The 22980-nt window shown below is 40.1% G+C and overlaps 1 protein-coding gene across 3 annotated transcripts in view; it reads left to right on the forward strand.

The window, feature by feature from the left end:
- Window positions 1-22980, forward strand: part of MAPRE2 (microtubule associated protein RP/EB family member 2) — a 179570-nt gene that overhangs the window by 121169 nt on the left and 35421 nt on the right. For all 3 annotated transcript variants that reach the window (XM_020887039.2, XM_020887037.2, XM_020887036.2), the window contains 2 exons: window positions 13244-13389; window positions 16102-16315. In XM_020887039.2, coding sequence (XP_020742698.1) covers window positions 13244-13389; window positions 16102-16315 — 360 coding nt within the window. The remainder of the gene's footprint in view (window positions 1-13243; window positions 13390-16101; window positions 16316-22980) is intronic.

The following is a 22980-nucleotide window of genomic DNA, read 5'->3' on the forward strand; positions in this document are numbered from 1 at the left end:
GCTAAGTTGCAGGGTAATTATGATTTCATTGAACAAAACAACTGGAAACGGTCCAGTTAGACTTTAGCATTCTTTGCATCCAGTTTGCAACTCAGAGTTACAGTTCATGTCTGTGAAAATTATTTTCATGATTTTATTTTACCACTCTTAAAATACCAGCTCTGTTCTGAGTATTACATGTTTCTATCTGTCATAATTTAATTATTTCTCTAAAACATACTTTTAAATACAAATATTAGTACCTAAATCCTAATCAAGGGCTATTTGGTGTGTAGATTTTTGTGCTGTGCTCAGGGGCTGTGCCGACTCTTTGGGACCCCATGGAGTATAACCCGCCAGGCTCCTCTGTCCGTGGGATTTTCCGGACAAGAATACTGCAGTGGGTAACCATTTCCTATTCCAGGGGTTCTTCCCAACCCAGGAATTGAACTTGAGTCTCCTGAATTGGCAGGGGGATTCTTGACCACTAGCGCCACCTGGGAAACTCAATGTAGATTTTTACTGTATTGAAATTTCCTACTGTAGAAAGAAAAGAGTCTTCATTCTTCCATGATTTTTTGATGAACAACCACTTTTAAATCAACTCACTGCATTGATCTCGGGGGGCTTACCTGGTGGCTCAGACAGTGAATCTGCCTGCAGCACAGGAGACCCAGATTTGATCCCTGGGTCGAGAAGATCCCCTGGAGAAGAGAATAGCTACCCACTCTAGTGTCCTTGCCTGGAGAATCCCATGGACAGAGGAACCTGGCGGGCTACCATCCATGGGGTCACAAAGAGTTGGACACGACTGAGCGACTAATACAACACTTATTTTATAAAAAGTACTCCTGGTTTTTGAAGGCAGGTTGTGAACAGAGAGCTTTGGTATCTTTAACTGCAATTTGCTGCAGCCTTGTAAGATTCTTAAAAAGGTTTTATATCATAGGAATCAGTAAAACTTGAGGACATGTATCAGATGAAAGACCAATGACATGGTTTGACAAGGATTTTTAATATATCTGATGATACTCTTAAAAATCCATCTGTTGGCATAATGATTGCTAGCTTATTTCTTTTTCTATAAAAGAAAGATGAAAATATCCTTTGACAGCTTCCTGAGTGGGAGAAGGGCATAGATGGAGTGCTTTTAGTATCAAGTATAAGTCACAGAAGCTTTCTCCATCTATGTCTGCAGGAGTTGAAGTCTTCCTGCTGGTTCCAACTCCTTTTTCCTCTTCAAGGAATCGGTTTGAAAGCTATCTGTCTTTGAGACTCATTTAAAATATGAATTAAAAGTTTCTGACATAACTCCAAGCTGAAGGAAGAAGCAGGAAGCTCAGTTGAGGACCCTGAGAATTCCAGGGCTCGAACTCAGTTGAAACCAAGTTTCTCAATTCCAGATCTCTATTTGTGAATCTGTGACTCCGGGCAGGTGAAGTAGACAGTGTCCTAAGGTCTCTTTCACCAAGTTTAATAATACTGTGTAACTGAAGCTATGAAGCTGCTGCTCATGCCAGGAATGCGAAAGATGCCTGTGAAAACAGCATGGGGCTGCTACCAATTTCAGCACATTTTTGTTGGATTAGAAAAATGGAGTTGAAATTGGGAACTTTAAATTCCTTTAAAATGTTCACGTTTCAAAGCATTGTGTCATAGTTGCCATTAAAGTCTTCAAGCCTTGTGTTTGTGTAGGTCGCGTGGTTTCTGCTGATGTGATGGAAATCTGTAACCCTGTGTTTTGCAGCCTTGCTTTGCTCATTAGGAAGCCCCGATTTCCCAAAGGGAATACTGCCTCCAGCATGAGGTTTGGGCTTTGGTAACCGATGCAGTTCTGCGGTGAGATCAGTTCAAGGAGAGATGGGCTGAATGCAAAAACAGAGCAGGAATGATTTTGTGATTATTGTATAAAAACAGTATTCTAATGGGAAAGACACTTAATAGTCAGCTGCCGAAGATGACAGAAAGTGTGATTATGTTGCTGAGTGTATCAGTATCAAGAGCTCAAAGAAGGGTACCTGGGTGGGAAGGACATGAGTGGGTGCTCCTGGGAGCATCCTGCAGATGCCGCTACATACTCCTGTCTCCTATAGCAACCGAGCAAAAGATGGCGATGGCTACAAGCAGGCACGCTGACAAAAGTCTTAGTCATATGAGGATGAAACACATTGTTGTCTCCTAATTAGCAGAAATATCAAGTGTCCCTTAAAAGACAAGTTGGTGATGGACTGCGAATTAGAGAATCATCTCATTTTAGGGCTTAGAGATCTGTCCAGACCAGACATTTTACAGCTAGGAATACTGTTGACTTAGAAGGGTGTGATGACATGTCACAGTCCATTCAGGATGATTGAGGCTTTGATCCAAGGACCAATAGTCTGGTTTTCTATCCTTCCCACCCCCTCCTCTGTCTTCACTGATAGTAATTTGAGAAAATAAGCTTTTTTAAAAAGTTGTATGATTTCTGTAATTAAAGGTATAATTGCACAGATGTGTCCATTAAATAGATGTCATCTTTTTGCTTCTGACCCTTTATCTGTACCAAGTAAGATTATGAAAAGTGATAAATGAATACCTCAGTGACATAGGCTTTTCTGTAGAAGGGTTCCCTGGCCTGGGAGAAAATCAGATGGGCAATTTGAGTAGCTGTTCATGGCCAGACCAAACATAGCTTGATGTCTTCTCCACAGATTCTATCCCATTTCTGGGAAAGTACTGTGAAATCTTGACAGCAGTAATGTATTTTTTTTTCAAGGACTATAGAAATTTATTTATTTATTTTAATTTTTGTTGTAGAATAGTTGACTTACAGTGTTGTGTTACAGGTGTGCAGAAAAGTGAATAGTAATATATTGTGTGTGTATATATATATACACATACACATATATATACCCTATATATGTAAAATAAAGTTATTAGGAGTATGTATACTAAAATATAAAATCATGATTTTGGGGCAGATTAATGAGCTCTCTGTCCAGCCCAAGATCCTCCTATGAGGAGGAAACAGCTGACACCGCTCCCATCAGTCTGAAAGGTTCGTATGTTCTCTTTACTTTGTGACTCCTTATAAAATTATAATCTAGCAAGTTTTCTAAGCTCTCTTTGAACCTTTAAATTTTATAAATCTTGGAAGCAGCATAGAGAAGGGGAAGAAAAAAACTTTTTAATTGGAGTTCAGAACAGAGTGTAAATTCCTCTTGTGTTACTTTTGTTAGCAGAATGACTTTCTGAACCTGTTCCCAAGTCTATAAAATAGGGTGATGATAATTTAAAATACTTACGTCCGTGGGATTCAGAAGGTTTTGTATAGATAGGAATGCTTTACAGATTTTACACAAATGTAGGTGTTTTCCTTTTGTCTATTTCTTGGCATAATACAACCCATAAACTTATTGAGTACTATTTCCTTTCTCTTTTGTTATCTGAAATTTTCCTTTTAAAAAAAAACGTCAGTTTACTCTGATATTCTTCTGCTGGGGTGCTGGGATGGGATATGGTGAAAATGAGATTATTTGTCTTCTCATGCTTTTCATGATTTCATAGACTTAAATCATACATCCTCAAGTCTTTTGAGTCTGAATATTCATTCTTGAGTTCTGCCTTCATACCGTGCCCCAGCTGTTCATTTTGAATTCCTGTCCCCCAATTTTTCAGCTCCATTATGTCACTTTTGATATATTGCAACTGAAATTATCCTCAGGGCTATAAGTGCAGGCATAGCATGGCACTGTACAAAGGCAGAATATTTTCCTTTTTTCTGCTTTTTTCCTGATTATTTCCAGAATATCACTGACCTTCATAAAACTGCAGTAGCACCTTGAGCCAACGGGCTTAGAGCATAGCCCATCATAATTAATGTCTTGGTAAACACAACATCCTACAATTTGTATTGCTTTTACCTTGGTGTGATAGCTAGTATTTAGCCTTTTAAAGCTTATTTTTCACTTTTCTGAAGACTGATTTCCAGAGTAGCTCTTGTTTTGGTTAGGTTTTTGTTTTGTCTTTAATGTATTTCTACCCCATCAATTCTTAAAAAAATAGATAGCCACTCTTCCAGTAATGCCTCTTAACCGGGACTTTGGTAACATTAGAATTGTATTGTTTACCAGCCTTTGTTGTGGTTCAGCTGCTACAACCTGTAAACCCTCATTCATTAACCAGATGTTTACTGATGCTCACACTGTGCACGGTACCACATTAAAGGCTTGGATACAGAGCGGACCCAGCCAGATTAAAGTGCAGACTCTCTTGAAACCTGCATCCCACAAACCAACGTATGAGTTAACCATAAAATACAAGACATAAAACTAAACGAGGTGGCCGAGTAACGCAGGGGTCACTTCAGTTGCTGTGGTCAGGGACGGCCTCTGAGGAGGTGACCTCTAAGCCTTGCTGTGAAAAGCAGGAATGTGGAGTAACAAGGAAGCCAGTGTGAAGGAGCTTCCCGGGAGCAGTGGACAGAGGCCTGGTCACAGGGCACTGCAGGCCGGGTAAGGAGTTTGAATTTCGTAATGGTTTCACAGGAACCACTGGTGTATCCTTAGCAAGGGGCGGCACATGAGTCACGGCAGCCTTGGCATCGTCTGATGAAAGTGGGATCTGTGTGAAATGTAGGCCACATTATTGTGGGATGAATGAAATGACCCCAAATCTCTACACCTGTCAGTGAGGTGAGCAGCATCCTAAATGGTGGCTGGCTAGACTTTTAGGGCAATGGCAGCCATTCCTCAGTTTTCAGGTTAGTTGGTACCTGTTTTGTCTAATTAAGGAACAAAATACAGACTTTCAGGATGGAGGTACTGGTCACCAGAGCCCAGTACTATTCAGAGGTTGAGCTGGATGGAGAAAAAAAGGTGACTGTTAGACTCAGTAACAGGGAGACTATTGATAACCTTGGTAACCTCTATGGTAAGATTGGAAGACAATTGAATTGGTTTGAGTGGTAGAGTAAACATTGAAAATAGAGACCATGTTGTCAAGTTTTGCCGCGTATAGGAGGAAATAAATGGCGTAGTAGCTAAAAGATTGGGGCTTCCCTGGTGGCTCAGTGATAAAGAATCTGCCCGCAATGCAGGAAACCCGGGTTCGATCCCTGGGTGGGGAAGATCCCATGGAGATGGAAATGGCAATGCATGTCAGTATCTTGCCTGGGAAATCCCATGGACAGAGGAGCTTGGCAAGCTGCAGTTCCTGGGATCGCAAAAGAGTTGGACACAGCTTAGGGACTAAACAACAACAAACTAACAGATTATATGGAGTTAAGGAGGTTTTTAAAATCTTATTTTGTCAAAATCATATGAAAGCAGAACATGTTTGCACACGTTAAGAAAAGTCAGGGGACTTTGCTGGCGCTCCAGTGCTCAGGGCTTCACATTCCAGTGAAGGGGGTGTGAATTCAGTCCCTGCTTGGAGAGCCAAGAGCCCAGGTGCCTCAGCACCAAAAAGTCAACACATACAACAGAAGCAATTTTGTAACAAATGCAATAAAGACATAGCTCAATTGGTAAAGAATCTGCCTCCAATGCAGGAGACCCGGGTTTGACCCCTGGGTCAGGAAGATGCACTGGAGGGAATGGCAACCTACTCCAATATTCTTGCCTGGAGAATCCCATGGACAGAGGAGCCTGGTGGACTACTGTCCTTGGGGTCACAAGAGTTGGACATGACTTAAAAATGTTCCACATAAAAAAAAAAACAACAACAACAACAAAGACCACATGGAGAGAAATTGACATTGCAGGAGAGTGAGGAAAGTTGCAGTAGTGACATCCATGAGAAGGTGAGGGGAGATGGGACCCAGAGCACAGATGGAGGGGTGCCGTTTGATGGGAATCAGAACATGACAGCCTTAAGATATGCCTGAGTATGGTTACCTGCCCTACAAGAACTGCTGATCTTAGTAGCAACAGTTTATGTCAAGGTATCCTTTTCATGATGTCTCTTTTAAGCACTAGAGATTTGAGGAATGAAGTTGAAAATATCCAAATGGACATACCCAGATGCAGTAGCAACAATCCTTTAGCAACATTTTCAAAGTCAGTAAGATATTTTTTTAAAATTCTCAGAGCCTCCTTTGACTCTAGAAAATGACATACAATGTTATACCTAAATGATCATATAACATAACTTGAACTTACTGCAAATGCTAATGTAATCCACCCCTTAATTCATTGTTTACTGAAGAAATTAGTCAGCTTCTTTGTTGTTCATGTGAAATGAGTAGGGAAGGTGTGAAAAGCCCAGGACGTACCAGTAGCTGATGTGCAATAAGGATTCTAACCAGATCTTTTTTTTTTAACTTTAGTGCTCAAGCTTTTAGACCCTCAGAAATGTGGACGATTTCCCATAGTTTTAAGTTATTTCTTTAAACTTAAAAGGACCATAAGAAAAGAAGACAAAACCACACACAAAATGTTGTACACAATCTCATTTAAGAGTTTGTGAATCTAAGCCAGCACTGTAATGAAAACTGTGGACACCACCAAGTAGGACTTAGTTCAGGAATGCAAAGCTGACTCAACATTAGGAAATCAATGATGACTGAAGAAATTTAATGTTAATCAAAGGAGGAAAACATTTTTGTTATCTCCATGGTAGCTGAAAAGGTAGTTGGTATGTATTTTTTGTATACTTTATGTATATATACATATATACATGGTACAACAAATGCATTATTTTATGCATTGATTTCTTCTGATAAAACCAGAGAACTAACTGAAAATTTATTAGAACTCATGAATAATAGCTATAGCAATAAAAGCAAATGTTTAAAATCAGTAATTTTCAATCTAGATAAAATGGACAAATAACCTAAAAAGACATAAACTACTAAAACTTAAAAAATAGAAATTGTGGATAGTCCTATGTAACAAGAGATTGCATTTGCAATTAAAAAAGAAATAATTTCCACAAATAAAAACCCAGACCCAAATAACTTAACATTGAATTCTCCCAACATTTAAAGAAAATCTAACACCAATCCTTTAAAAACTCTTCCAAAAAATAAAAGAGGGAATGCTTTACAATTCATTCTCTGAGGTCAGTATCACCCTGATACCAAAACCAAAAAAAAGATATCACACAAAAACTACAGATCAGTATCTCTTACGAATATAGACACAAAAAATCCTCAACAAATACTGGCAGAATAAATCCAGCAACAAACAGAAAGGATTATATACTAGGATCAAATGGGGTTAATGCAAGGTTGTCTTAACATATGAAAAGCAGTGTTGTACTCAGTATTAATAAAGGACAAAAGCCACATGATAGTCTCAGTGAATATTAAAAAAGGAATTTGAAAAAATTTAATACACTTTTATGATTAAAATCACTAAAACTAGGAATAGAAAGGAACTTCTCAATCTGATAATGTCATCTATGAAAAACCCATGGTTATTATATTTGGGCTTCCCAGGTGGTGCTCGTGGTTAAGAACCTTCCTGCCAATGCAGGAGACATAAAAGATGAAAGTTCAGTCCCTGGGTCAGGAAGATTCCCTGGAGGAGGGCATGGCACCCCACTCCAGTATTCTTGCTGGGAAATCCCTTGGGCAGAGGAGACTGGCAGGCTACAGCCCATAGGGTTGCAAAGATTATCATACTTAGAGTGAATAACTAGTTGCTTCCCCCACAAAGACCAAGAATAAGACAGGAGGTCCACTCTTAGCACTTTTATTCAACATTTTTCTAGAGGTTCCAGCCAGGCCAGTTGGGAAAGAAAAAGAAATGAGGTATTGAGCTTGGAAAGAAAGAAGTAAAAGTAGAGTCATGATCTTGTATATAGAAAATCCTAAGGAACCAAGAAAAAATATTAAAACGAATAAGCAGGAGTGAAGGATACAAGATGAGTATCCCAAAATCAACCTTATTAGTGTTATCTGAAAATAAAATTGAGAGTACAGTTCCATGTAAAATAGCATTAAAGAGAATACAATAGGAAGAAATTTAACAAAGAATTGTAAGACATACACTAAAAACTTTGAAACATCATTGAAGGAACTTAAGTGGAAAGACATCTCCTGTTTGTGGATTGGAAAACCTAATGTTGTTAAGATGGCATTGCTCCCCAAATTAATCTTTAGATTCAGTTAAGTCCCTGTCAAAATCTCAACTACCTTTTTACAGGAATTGAGCTGATTCTGAGATTGATAGGTAAATTCATGGAACCCAGAATAGCTGAAGGAATCTTGAAAAGGAAAAACAAAGTTTGAAGACTCTACTTTTGATTTGAAAACTGATTACAGACCTGTAGTAGTCAGGACAGTGTTACTGGCCCAAGGATAGGTATATAGATGGAATATAGTTGAAAGCTCAGGAATAAACCGTGTGTGTGTGTACACATATATATATATATATATATAATTAACTGATTTCAACAAGAGTGCCAAGATAATTAAATGGTGCTGGGACAGCTGAATGATCATGTACAAAATAATGACATTTGGATCCAAACTGCACAGCGTATAGAAGAAATAATTGAAAATGAATCATTGACCTAAATGTAAGAACTAAAACTATACAACCTTTAGAAGAAAAGTAAGTGAAATCATTATGCATTTGGATTAAGCAATGGTTTTTTAGATATGACAGAAGCCAAGTAATTATCAAAAGAAACAATGGATGAATTGTGCTTCATCAAAGTTAAAAAATTTTGTGCTTCAAAGGATATCATCACGAAAAAGACAATCAGGGATTTCCCTTGATGGTTCAGTGACTAAGACTTTGCAGTCCCAATGCAGGGGGCCCAGTTTCAACCCCTGATCAGGGAACTAGATCCCACATGCCGCAACTAAAGATTCTCCACACCACAACTAAAGATCCTGCATGTTAAAACAAGGATCGAAGATCCCACTGGATCCTTTGTGCCACAACTAAGACCTGGTGCAGCATAAATAAATATTTCTTAAAAAAGGAAGAAAAAGACAATTCACAGGAAAAAATATTTGCAAAGCAAATATCTGATAAAAGACTTGTTTCTGAAATGTAGCAAAACTCTTCAATTCACCAATAAGAAGACATTTAACCTCATTTTAAAATGAGCTTGGGATTGACATTGGAGAAGGAAATGGCAACCTACTCCAGTATTCTTGCATGGAAAATTCCATGGACAGAGGAGTCCAGCGGGCTACAGTCCATGGGGTCTCAAAGAGTTGGACATGACTGAGCAACTAACCCTGCCCCCTGCAAAGGATTTGCATAAACATTTCTCCAAAGAAGATATACAAATAATCAAAAAGCATGTGGAAGAGATGTTTAACATCATTTGTCTTTAGGGAAATCAAAAATATACATATGCTAGGATGACTAGAATCAAAAAGACAGTAAATGTTGGTGAAGATTTGGAGAACCTGGAACCCTCATACATTGCTGGTGGGATTGTGAAATGGAGCACCTGCTTTGGAAAACAGTCTGGTTGTGTCTCAAAATGTTAAACACAAAAGTGCCATTTTCCACTCCTAGGTATATCTCAGGAGAATTGAAAACTTACGTTCATGCAAAATCTTGTACATGAGTGTTTGTAGCCATAATAACCCCAAAGTGAAAACAACTCAAATGTTGATTAGCTGATGATTGAATCAATAAAATATGTTGTATTCATACAATGGAGTATTATTCAGCCATAAAAAAAAGAACATGACGTTCTGACACATGCCACAACCTGGATGAACCTGGGAAAGATTTTGCTAAGTGAGTGAAACCAGATACAAAGACCACATACTTTGTGATTCCATTTATATGAAATGTCCAGAGTAAGCAAGCAACTGAAAACTGATTTAGTGCTTAATTACCATGGCCTTGGGGGAGGAGAGAGTCAAGAGTGGCAGCTAACATGACTGGGGTTTTTTTGGCGGGTGAAAATCTTGAAAATCTTCTGGAATTAGAAAGTGGTGATAGAGGCATGATTCTGTGACTGTGTTAAAAACCTCTGGATTATAAACTTTAGAAGATTGAACTTCATGGTATATGAATTATATTTCAGTAAAGCTCTGTCATTACATAGTAAGTGACTGCTTTTAAAAGAAAACCTATTTTCTTCGTGCTGTGAATGACAAATTCAAAAATATTATAGAAAGAATAAATGCATAACATAATTTGAGAAATTTTTGAGGAAAGGGAGAAGAGAAATTATTCTACATGTAGTAATACTTGTGATTGGTGTTGTTTAGTCACTAAATCACGTCTGACTCTCTTGTGACCCCATGGACTGTAACCCCTGGCTCTGTCCATGGGATTTCCCAGACATGAATACTGGGAATTTCCTTCTCCAGGGGATCTTTCCGACCCAAGGATCAAACTCAGGTCTCCTGCATTGGCAGGCAGATTGGCAGGACTGAGCCACCAGGAAGAGTGTGCAACCATCACAGGGACAGGACCCCCCCCCCCCCAAAAAAAAAAAAAAAAAAAAGACTAAGAAAAGACTTTAAGAGCATGTATTAGAAAAGTCATACAGAGTAAAAACAGTTATTCCTCAGTGGGAAAAGTATAGATTATTTATGAAACGATGGTGTTCAACGCCTCCCTAACTTTATCAGTTAGCATTTGGGGTTGGAAAATAGCAGAAAATAATTGTGGCAAGTTGAAGCAGAGACAGATTTACAGAAACGGTACTGGGCAACTCAGAGTCATTGGGGAACCAAGCTCAGAAGATGACAGCAAGCAAAAGATGCTAAGAAACTAGAAAGAGAGCCTTGCTCAAGCCACTGGCCTGGGATGGTCAGGATGATGATGGGCTGCTCCAGCTTCTTCTAGATCCCACCGCGGCCACCATGACCAAATTCTAATGGTCCCTGCATGTTTCACTCACCCCCTCAAGATTCAGAAACCCAGGCAAGAGCATCCAAAGACAGAGCCTAAGTCACAAGCTGGGTGTGGGGAAAGGACTGTCCGCCCACCTTTGGTGCTGTGGTGGGAGGCAGGGCCCTGTTGCATCAAGTCAGATGGGAAGGCGTCCAATTGCTGGGGAGCCAAAAATGCCATTTTCACTAACATTTGGAATAACTAAAATTAGAACCATCCTTTACATCATAGACTGAAATAAATTCCACATGGATTCAGAATGTAAATGTAAAAGTTGAGACCATAAAAGTACTTAAAGAAAATACACATGCATATTTATGTAATCTTGGCTTGGGAAAGTTGCTAAGCATGATATAAAAATCAGAAGGCCATTAAAAATGTCAGTAGAGAATATTTAATGATCTGGAAAAGGAATCACGGTCTGTTAAATTAAAAAAAAAAAAGAATGATTTGTGCCAGAGTATTAACAGTGGTTTTCTCTGAATGATGAAGGTGATTTTTCATTCCTTGCTTCACACTCTATATGCAAGTTGTTGTTTTTTTTTCCTCAAAAGCTGCTATTATTTTTCGAATTTGGAAAATGAGTGATTTGCTCGGTAGGTTTGTAAGAATGCATAGATACTGGTGTCTCCATAAGTAAACTTTATGCTGAACACTACAGAAGTGAAAATAACTCTTTAAATGGCAGGTAATGAGACACTTGGGTTTAGACATCCCCTTTTCTATAAAAATCAGGTTGAGTGGCTATTGGTATTGGCTCCATCTGGTGGCACATCGAAAGGAAGACCCAGATAATGGATGACAGCTGTAAGAACACCCCCCAGGGTCATGATGCTTATTTCTTCCAGTGTATTTTGTTTGGGTTTGTTTTATGTTGTCTTGTTTTTAAGAGAACCCATCTGCTTGACTACAAAATCCCAGTTTTGTACTCAGGGTATTGGCGTCTAAAGGAGGCATCACAGATGTAAAGATTCTGGAGGTGATAACTTATTGTGGTCTCTATTTTATCACCTTATAGTCTTACCTACACATAATGAGTTGCCTCACCATTTTGTCTTTAGCAGCCCCTAGATCCTTGATAGGGCTTCCTTGGTGGCTCAGATGATAAAGAATCTGCCTGTGATGCAGGAGACCTGGGTTCGATCCCTGGGTCCGGAAGGTCCCCTGGAGAAGGGAATGGCAACCCACTCCAGTGTCTAGCCTGGAAAATCCCATGGACAGAGGAGCTTGGTGGGCTAGTCCATGGGACCGCAAAGAGCTGGACACGACTAATTGACTAACATTTTCTGCTTCCCTGTTTTCTTGGATTCCTATCTCAGTAAAGGATGCTCAGCCTCTGTTTGACATAAGAGACCAAGTGGTCTCTTCCTATGTAAGGGAGAGTTTCTCAAACAGAATAAAAGACTTCTTATAAAACCTTGATACCAGTGGATGGAGGGGAGCCCTTTATGTTCAAAAAGGCATATTACTGGCATGTTAAAAACAGACTGAGGATCTGGAGAAGTGCAGAAGCAAAGAGCACTCATAAATGGCTATTTGTTCCCATTCTCACTGCTCAATTGCTTTTCCTACTTGTAAAAGAAAAATAACCTTTCTGACTTGGAATTTCTTTTACTCAATGCTTTTAGCCTTTACTGTTAAGAAGATATGAATCAATATTTGTGATCTTTCTGCAGTTTTCTAGTTGAAATTGTCATGATCTAAGAGTTCTTCATAAAAATGTACATACAGATGTATATGAAAGACTTACTAATGAACCCTTTTTTCTATGACTGTTTTCTCAGGGGACTCATCGGACATGTCTTATTATTTTCATTTCTCAGTCATAAACAGTATGATTCTGAACTTCTGTAAGTTTCAGAGTCTCCATGTCTCCATCCTTCACGTTAATATAGGAACCCCATTGCTCTGGACTGGAATTAAATCGGTACACAACTGTTTTTGGTATTAGATGGCTTAGTTAAACAGTTTAACTTCAGCCATTTTGCAGGATGGATGTAAAACAGCTTGGGCGTCATATACATATTCTTTTTCCAGTCTCCATATTTCCTGTAGTTTGCTCATGTAGACATTTTCGGCTGTTTTTCTCTTATATATGTTAATGATTTGGAGCTGGTAGCAGCTCGATGGAAGGAAAAAATATGCTCCTTTTTTTCTGAGAGAAGCTAAGAAGTGTTGTTCTTACCCTGATTTCCTTACGTGTTAAAGAATGAAGTTCTGTTCATTGTTGATGGAATCCGGTGGTGCCGTCGTGAAGAGCGTCTGTACCAGTGGTTAGGGGTGAGGACGTGGAGGAGCTGCATCTAGACACATCCCTGCCCTCCGGCACCCAGCCCCGCTGGACCAGGAGGTGTGGGCGCAGTCAGGAGGGCTGAGGACGTGGGGCTCCCTCCTGCCCCGCGCCCCTCAGTCATACGTGGCGCCTTCAGACTCACACCTGTCCTATCCTTGTCTCTTTTCAGGAGCAGCCTACTGCCAGTTCATGGACATGCTCTTCCCAGGCTGCATTAGTTTGAAGAAAGTAAAATTTCAAGCGAAGTTGGAGCATGAGTACATTCACAATTTCAAGCTTCTGCAAGCATCGTTCAAGCGAATGAATGTTGATAAGGTAGGAGACAGATTTGTACCTCCGTAAAATGCATTGTCTTTGCTTAAACTTCTTTTTGTGCAAAAATCCAAAAACATTTCAAGGGGCTATATCTTGATAGTAGGCTGAGTTTTGTATGTACAGCATGAACACAACCCTCACTTCTCATACCTGGTTGAGGTTTTTATCTAAGGAGATTTCTAAACTTGTAGCCATTCAACTAAAAACTCTAATAGAAATTATGAATGCTAACATGTTGTTATTCTGTATTAGCAATGCAGGTGAGAAATTTTCATGTTTGCCAGATGCCACTGTGGCTCTTCATATGTTTTGTTTCTTTTAAGAAATCACAAAATCCCGTAGAAATGGCATGGCTTTGAATCTTAGCACCATGACTTGAGCAAGTTATTTCAGTTCTTTGAGTATATGTAAAGTGGGATCGGAACCCTGGTCCCTGTGGTTATGAAGTTAAAGTGAGGGACTACCTGTCCCAAGTGTCCTGTGTTTGTACTCAGATTCTCACTCATTGCCCATAAAATGTTCTTTTACCCGCTTTGAACTTTAAAATTTTGTCCTGGCATGATACAAGTGAAGTTAGGCTAGAGTCCTTTTTCCTCTCATAAGGACTATTGCTGAAGCCCATTCAGTTCATATACATATTAAATTTATAGTCTTTATTTAGGATATAGCTCTTGCAAGGAATAAGTTGGAAAAAAATGAATTTTAAATAAGGAAAAAGAGAAAAGCAAGGAAGAAATGGAAAACTTTTGTTTGCATAGTAATAAATAGGCTATGAAAATAAAAAGTTAAATATTGGGTTATAAGAGAGGTTAAAAGAAAACAGAAAAGTTTTCTGAACTGTATATATTTTTAATTTAATGCAGTTAGTGTCTTCAAAGCGTATAATCAAAGCATTCTTATCAAAATATTAAGAAAATTTTGGCTTCTCATTATTTTTATTGCAAAACATACATTCTCTTACACATTTCAACCTTTTGAATCATTTTCAAGTTTATTACCTTTGCTGTGGTTAATTTGCAACTTGGCTCCTTGTGTATTTATTCAAAACTCGAGCTTAGAGTGCACCTAGAACTATCACAACCTTGTTAATCGACTATAATTCAATATAAAATAGCAAGTTAAAAAAACAGAATTGTGCAGGGTCTCCTTCCTCATTAGCATCGTTTCTCTGTACATTTCTGTGTACGTGTTTCTAGATCGAAAAGAAGAGACACCCATTCATGGGTTTATTGATGGAACTTGCCATGTAACAAAATTGGGGCTTCATATACGTAGAAGTGTTCACACAGAGAGCAGGTTAGCCATTGGTAAGAATGTTGAAGATTAAAAGGAAAAGAATATTGATGATAAAATTCTGGTACTGTCACTGGAGGGACAGTGACCTTGATGACCTTCATTGGCCTCTCCAGCTTAATATGCTACGATTCTACCCAAAGGTCCTGGTGTAGAGACAGTGTCCCTGTCCGTGTTGGCCCTAGCTTGTGACAGCACAGGCGAAGTACCTGTACAGATATTTGCTTGTCACCTCTGATTTTGGACTTATGACCTCAGGACTTTAATTTTTATTGGAAATGCAAAATTAAGTCAACAGAACTAAGTGCCTGCTTTGACTGGCTAATGCAGCAGCAGCATCTAAAACTGTTGATACGTGTTCATGTTTGGCAGAAAGCAAAATACAGTAGCATGTTAATGAAAGGCCCTTATGCTCCAAGAAGGCTCTTTCTAAAATAATCACAGTATTAGCATAAACACAAGTTACAAAATATTTATAAATAGTACAATGTTTATTTTTAATAGTACAATATTTTTAATAGAAAATATTTCTAAATAGTACAATGAAAAGTCCTCTGAAGGTAATACTGATTGGCTTTTTGAGTTACCAACAGGAAAGTACTCCATGAAAAGCTAGCTCCGTCTCAGAAATTGACATAAATGCTGAGTGTCCTCTCCTCCTGAAGGCCTTCTGTGACTCCCCTCACCTGAATCTGTTTCTTCTTTCCTCCGCACCCCCACCCACCCATGGCACGTTAACTGTGCTCCTGTGTAGCCCATGAATTACTGTGCCCTGTGTTGTGGTTAGTTGCTTTTATTTTATGCTTGTGTCTCTACATTGTGAATAAGTTCCATGAAAGCTCATTTTGTTTCAGAAGAACCATTAGATTAGTATGTGTTTTCATTGACTTGAGTTCCTATTCATTGGTGCTCTGTAATAGTTACAGTCAGTTTAAGAGCTCATTCCAACACAACTGGACCAAGTGGTACAAAGAAATAAGGAAAACCCACCGAGCTGTGTGTGTTGGAACAGCACAACATCCCAGACGCAGATGTTTTTAGGGGGAGATGCTCTGGCAATAAACATTCTACGAAGAGGCTCCACCCTTCTTGACAGCTCAGGGTATTCCTTGTTTTGGAAGGTTTGTTCAGATGTGTTAAATATTCCAGGAGAATTGGCTGCAACCTTTTAATTTTCCTTATGGGTTGTTCAGATGTATTAAACATCCCAGGAGAATCAGCTACACCATTTTAATTTTTCTTTAATATAATGAAGAATTATATAAATTTTGGGATACCACTGGCTAAGATATTAGGGGAGAGGTCAATAGACGTGAATTGCAGACACAGAGGGAAATAGTTCTGTTTCGGGAGCTCTTAGTTGTGTTAAATACAAACCAGCCTGGGGATTGTGACTCACCCAGTGCTTTTATATTGCAGGTAATTCCCGTGGAGAAGCTAGTGAAAGGGCGTTTCCAGGACAACCTGGATTTTATCCAGTGGTTTAAGAAGTTCTACGATGCTAACTACGATGGGAAGGAGTATGACCCAGTAGAGGCACGACAAGGGCAAGACGCAATTCCTCCTCCCGACCCCGGCGAACAGATCTTCAACCTGCCCAAGAAGTCCCACCATGCCAACTCCCCCACAGCAGGTACTGGAACAGTGTCGTTCTGGAGTCACTTTTGTGTTGGAAAATGCCTCAGGCCCTCCTGTGTTTTCCTGGTTCTTCCCAGCAGTCAGTATTTGCACACCTCTGGATGATTTTTATTGGTGTCTGTTTGACCACATTTATCTTCCTAGTAATAAGTCTAACAGTCAGGATTTAAACTATTAAAAAGGCAGAGCTATTCACTTGATGTCACTGAAGCTATACAACTTCAGATATAGGTTGCATTTTCCTTCTTTTTTTTTTTTTTTTGAGAAATTTCAAGTAATCTGATTAGATTTCGACATATTTTTATTGTTTAATTGCTGCCAGTAGAGTCTCGAATATGAACTTGCTAACACTTTTAAATGTGGATCATCATCTATATTCCTTCAGAGGAAATTCATGAAAAATCCATCCTGTCTCCTGTGTGGACAGTGCCAGTATTTATGGGACCACATTCAGCAAGACTTCACTTAGCCAACTTTGTCCAAAAGTGAAGTCACTAATACCTGGAACTTAAAAAAATGTTTTAACTCTTCTAGAGAAAAATCTTTCTAAAATATGTTACAAACATGCCTGCCTTAAAAAAGCAAACTTTACCAAGCAGAATGTGTTCCTTTTAAATAAGGGTCATTATTATAAACACCAGCTGTGGTACTGGACAGTTATACAATGAAATCCTCAGAAACCATGTGCTTCCATTTGAAAACCAGCATTTATACTTGTTAATTCAGTAACCTTCATTTTATCAGAACACAAATTCCTTATTTATGCCCAATCTCTAATCAGAATGATTAAAAACGGTTATAAAAAGACTTCCCAGATGGCCGAGTGGTAAAGAATCCACACGCCAATTCAGGAGGTGGAGGAGACACAGGTTCAATCCCTGGGTCGGGAAGATCTCCTAGAGAAGAAAATGGCAACCCACTCCAATATTCTTGCCTGGAAAATCACATGGACAGAGGAACCTGGCGGGCCATGGAGTCACAAAGAGGTGGATACAACTTAGCGACTGAGCATGCGCGCATGCAGTAGTAAATAACGCATACTGGTATCTGGAACTCAAGGAAGTGTCAGCTAGAGATAAACACTGATGAGTCTCCCACATCCAGGTAATTGAGGCTGGGAGTTATTCCCGAGTGAGAAAGGGGGAGTCCCCGAGGAACTTGAACATCTAATGTTTGGGTAGAAAAGGAGGGACTGACCTGGGAGCAGGGAAGATGCCAGAAAGATGCAAAGAAATGAGGGAATAACGTGTCAGGGGAGCAGAACAGTTAGCAGTGTCTAAACCTGTCGAGTCAAGTACACTGATGACTGGGAGAGTCCGTTGGAGGTTTCAGCTTGGGGGTCTCTTAGTGGAGTGGTGGGTCCAGGAATGGGTTAAAGGAATTGGAGGAAGGAAATTGAGACAGCATAAAAATCCCAACTTTGAAGCCATAGAATTAAATAAGCTTAAAAAAAAAAAGAGAGAGACTTCCCTGGTGGTCCAGTGGTTAAGAATCCACCTACCAGGGCAGGAGACATGGATTCAATCCCTAGTCCAGGAAGATGCCACATGCCTCCAAGCACCTAAGCCTGTGCACCACAGCTGCAGAACCCGTGGGCCAAGGCCTGTGCTCTGCAACAAGAGAAACATGGAAGTGAAGTCGCTCAGTCGTGTCCGACTCTTTCCAACCCCGTGGACTGTAGCCTACCACGCTCCTCCATCCATGGGATTTTCCAGGCAAGACTACTGAGTGGGCAGTGGCAATGGGTGGGTTGTCACCCAACCCAACCGAGTGGGTTGCCATTGCCTTCTCCAGAGGATCTTCCTGACCCAGAGATCAAACCCAGGTCTCCCTCATTGCAGGCAATCACTTTACCATCTGAGCACGCAATGGGAAACCCGAGCACCACAACGAAGCCCTTGCTCACCGCACCAACGAAGACCCAACGCAGCCGTAAACAAATAAACAAAGCGCAGATCTTTGGGAACACATACACTTACGGGCAAGAAGAAAACCAGAGGAAACTGAGAAAAGGGGAATCTCAGGGGGAAAAACAGCTCAATATCAGGGTAGGACATTTCTAGCAAAAGGGACCACCAACAGCACTGAGTGTTAAATTGCAGAGAGCTCAAATAGGATGAAGCCTGAGAATAGGCTGAGGAAATCTGGCTCCTGGGAGGTGATTAATTGTCCTTGAGCAAAATTGGTCTGTTGAAATGCTGAGTCCATCCACCTCGATGGCAGCTGCTTACCAAGGGTGTTATACACAGCTGTGAAAGTGATGTGGGGAGAGGAGATTCTGCCTTCACCAAAAGGTCAGGAAAAAGGTGGAGGAAAATAAAAACATTGTGATGGTATGTTCCCCCATTTTGATGGGGAAGAGCTGACAGATGCTTTAGAAAGTTAGACTGAGGGGGAAAATGATATTGTCCTGGATTTGATTTTGCTTGCTTTTCGGGCAAGGCACAAGGAGCCGATTTGTAAGATGGAAGAAAGATTCTGTGAGAAGGAATAGTAGGACACAAGAGGGGAAATGGGTGGAGCGTGACTCTGAGGCTGGAGGGAAAAAAAGGGGGTCAGGGCCATCGAAAGAGGTTTGGAGAGGAAAGGGAATGTGTTTACCTTTTGGGGGGACAGAATTGCTAGAAGAGGTTGGGTAAAAATGAAGCCACAGGGAACCAAAATGTACGGCGGTTTAAATTGGCCTTCAGCTTTGATCAGAGGCTGTCATTCTTCTCGGACCAGAATTGAGAAGGGGAGTGCTATGTCTCCTGCGGAGCCGGGGAGACACAGGCAGATGGAGTTGGGGGGACAGGGAGGTGTGAAAACCAAGAGCTGCTGGTAGCTCTGACCTCTGGCCCTTTTTCTGCAACTGCTAATGACGTACCAATTCATCTTGAATGGCAGCTGCTACTTTTTCAAAGTTTTCAGCAGTAGACCTGGACAGGCCTCAAAACATTTTTCTTCTGCAGTCATAACGTGTCCTTAAACTGGCACCAACCCCCTCCCCCCCTGCCCCCCACAAAAGAACTGTCCTTGTTCTGCCTTGACCTTGCTTTCCAGGAACTCCCTCATCTGTTTTTCACAAAAGCGACAGAGAACCTAGTGCCATTTCGATAGAATGTTCATGAACCTGGAAGAGAAATAATATTGTTTCCAGAGCTTAACTTCTTGGGTGACAAAGCTCAGGAAACAGATGATAAATTTGGTTTCTCATATTTGGGAAGGCAGTATTCCTCAGGCTTGTGTTCCTGATGCTTTGACCGCATTCACCTCTCTGGTCCTAATCAAGGAGAAAGGATATTTCCAGGAGTCAGACCAGCCGTCCCCTTTTTTATGAACCGTGTCCTGACTCTTGGACACGGTGGGGTAGTAAAACTACACTGAAAAAATGATAGCCTGGGTATACGTCACATGTATACATCACCATGACAGGTAGAACGTTGTTTTAAAAGCTATCATAGGAGAAAGATGCCTGTAAATACAGTGAGAGTGTGTTTTTCCCCCCTAGGGGTCATGTATCCAACTCTTGGGAAAGCAGCCAAGAAAATGTAAGCCAGAATATTCTAAAAGTCAGAATACGTATAGAATCTGTGCTATCAAATTCATATACTTTAGAAAGGGAGAGTTCCTAGAATACTTATCCAGAGCCTATTTGCTCTTTCTTTTACGTTTATTTATTTGATTTTTTTTTTAACTGACATACAGTACTATATTAGTTTCAGATGTGTAATATAGAGACTTGTCATTTGTATACACTGCAAAGTGATGACCACAGGGATTCTAATTACCATCTGAACCATACAAAGTTAATACAATATTCATGACTATATTCCCTGTGCTGTGTTTTATAACCTCATGCCTTATTTACTTTATAACTGGAAATTTGTATTTCTTGATCCACTTTATTTGCTCTTTCTTAATTTGGATAGAATTATAACAAACATGGGGGTATGGTTTCTCAGCATGTACCTTATTCAGTTCAGTTCAGTCGCTCAGTCATGTCCTACTCTTTGCGACCCCATGAACTGCAGCACACCAGGCCTCCCCGTCCATCACCAACTCCCAGAGTTCACTCAAACTCATGCCCATTGAGTCAGTGATGCCATCCAGCCATCTCATCCTCTGTCGTCCCCTTCTCCTCCTGCCTCCAATCCCTCCCAGCATCAGGGTCTTTTCCAATGAGTCAACTCCTCACATAAGGTAGCCAAAGTATTGGAGTTTCAGCTTCAGCATCAGTCCTTCCAGTGAACACCCAGGACTGATCTCCTTTAGGATGGACTGGTTGGATCTCCTTGCAGCCCAAGGGACTCTCAAGAGTCTTCTCCAACACCACAGTTCAAAAGCATCAATTTTTTGGCGCTCAGCTTTCCTCACTGTACCTTATTAGGGCAAGGGGTACAATAATAGCAATAGAAAGCATGAGTATCGGTAAAAGAAGAGACAAAAAAAAACTTAACAAAATGTCATCAGTGGTCCAGTAGCCTGAGATATTTATTGCTGAATCACAGAGTGCCATGTGTCTTAGTTGTCCTCAGGATCCACACGATACCGGCATGTACCGGTTGATAACACTCAGAATTCCCTTCTAATTCTTAAGATTTTAATTTTCTCTTGATAATCATCTCTCCCATAAACTGTTTACAGTCTCTAAACTGGCCTTTCTCCCTCTTGTCTAAAACCATTCAAAGCCATCCTCGTGCGTAAGTCTGATTTTGTCCATCCAAAATGTAAGACAAGGAGTTCCCTGGTGGCCTAGTGGTTGGGATTCTGGGCTTTCACTACCATGGCCCATGTTCAGTCCCTGATCAGGGAGCTGAGATCCCACACACTGTGCTGCGTGACCAAAAAGAAAAAAAAAAATTAAGACAAATTAAACTGCTTGATGAGGTGAGGGCCCCCAGCTGTCTGGGAAGTTCACCTACCTACATGAGTTATTTCACAGTGATGCCAGGTTAGTAACACTCGGAAGTAATTTGTTTCCACCTCTAAGCCTCAGTCATTTCTTAATTATCTGCATTAGTGAAAACAAACAACATCTGGTATAATTGAAAATAGGAGATGGTCTTTAGTTATTTTTTTTTCACGTTGGTTTTGAAATATTTGGTCCATTTTGCAGTGGCTTTCTCTCTCTCTAAATACTTCCATCCTAAAGGAGATCAGTCCTGGGTGTTTCATTGGAAGGACTGATGCTGAAGCTGAAACTCCAATACTTTGGCCACCTCATGCAAAGAGTTGACTCATTGGAAAAGACCCTGATGCTGGGAGGGATTGGGGGCAGGAGGAGAAGGGACAACAGAGGATGAGATGGTTGGATGGCATCACCGACTCGATGGACATGAATTTGAGTAAACCCCGGGAGTTGGTGATGGACAAGGAGGCCTGGTGTGCTGCAGTTCATGGGGTCGCAAAGAGTCGGACACGACTGAGCAACTGAACTGAACTGAGCCAAATCTAATATTAAAGCTAATGTGCCGATCCTGACTATCATACATGAAGAGCAGTATGTGGGGACCACAGTGTGGCTCGTGGCAGAGAGGTCATGTTAGAATTGGAAAAGTGATCATGGGATGGATTATCCACATTGATAATTAAGAAAGGACTGTCTACATGGAAAGAAAAAAATTGTGTTTTTGCATCATACAGAGTACTTATACAGCCATGCACCATAGGTTATTTGCTTGTGTACAGAATAGATGCACTACAGATGCTCCGTACATTCTGTTTCTGTGAGAATGTGCCAGATTTTTTTTTTTTGCCATTTCAGTACAGACAACAGGATATTCTGTGGATTCAGAGAAGCTGTAGAGCTTGTTGGTGTCTGTGTGTGTTTGGGTGACTTAGCTAGGCTATAGAAAGCTTCAGCATGGCACAGGCTTTTGCTAAGGATGAATGGCTGCCTGGCAGAGTCTTATTCTATCTCTATCCTGAGAAATTGCATCTTGAATTGCTTTTGATCTGCCAACTAGGAGCATGTATTAAAATGCACATTTTCTTAATGACAGATATCTATTAAGTACATATATCATCGTGAGTCATGTTTATAAATTTATTGCTGTGAGCCATATCTGCAACTTGAGATATCTGTCAGGGGGATCAGTTTTTATGTGTGAGCACTTACTAAACTTAAAAGGAAATTTGAAGTTGCGGTTCCTATAGCAACCACAGCTTAGACATGTTGCAAATCCACATATATTAATGTACTTAAATCAAACTCCCATATACAAATACAGTGTGATGGATTTAGAGTTGCTATGGAAATTGATTCTGAGCTTTCTCTTTTCCTTAGGGACTTTAGCATTCCAGCCTCAAAATAAGATTAAACAGAAATACTAGAAAAATGATTTCCAAAAGGAAGCAACCTAAGACATAGAACAGAATAAAGCATTTGAATGATCATAATTAAGTTCCTAAATGGAGATGTAAATAAATCCGAACAGCATTTTTCAGAAACTGTATTGAGTATTTGAATATTCTCACTCTCAGTTATCTTTAATTTGGGGTTCTTGAAGGCTGTTGATACAACCTTAACAAGTGATTGTGTTTATTTACATAACTATCTTTGCATATTTTTTGAGTACCTGTAATCTAAGTAAGCATCACCAATCACCATTGGGTAAAGAAGAGTTGCCTTTACTTTCCCACAAAGTTTGTTTTATGTGTTTTAAGAGGAGCAGGGAA

The sequence above is a fragment of the Odocoileus virginianus genome, chromosome 22 (assembly GCF_023699985.2).
Source record: "Odocoileus virginianus isolate 20LAN1187 ecotype Illinois chromosome 22, Ovbor_1.2, whole genome shotgun sequence".
NCBI classification, from domain to species: domain Eukaryota; kingdom Metazoa; phylum Chordata; class Mammalia; order Artiodactyla; family Cervidae; genus Odocoileus; species Odocoileus virginianus.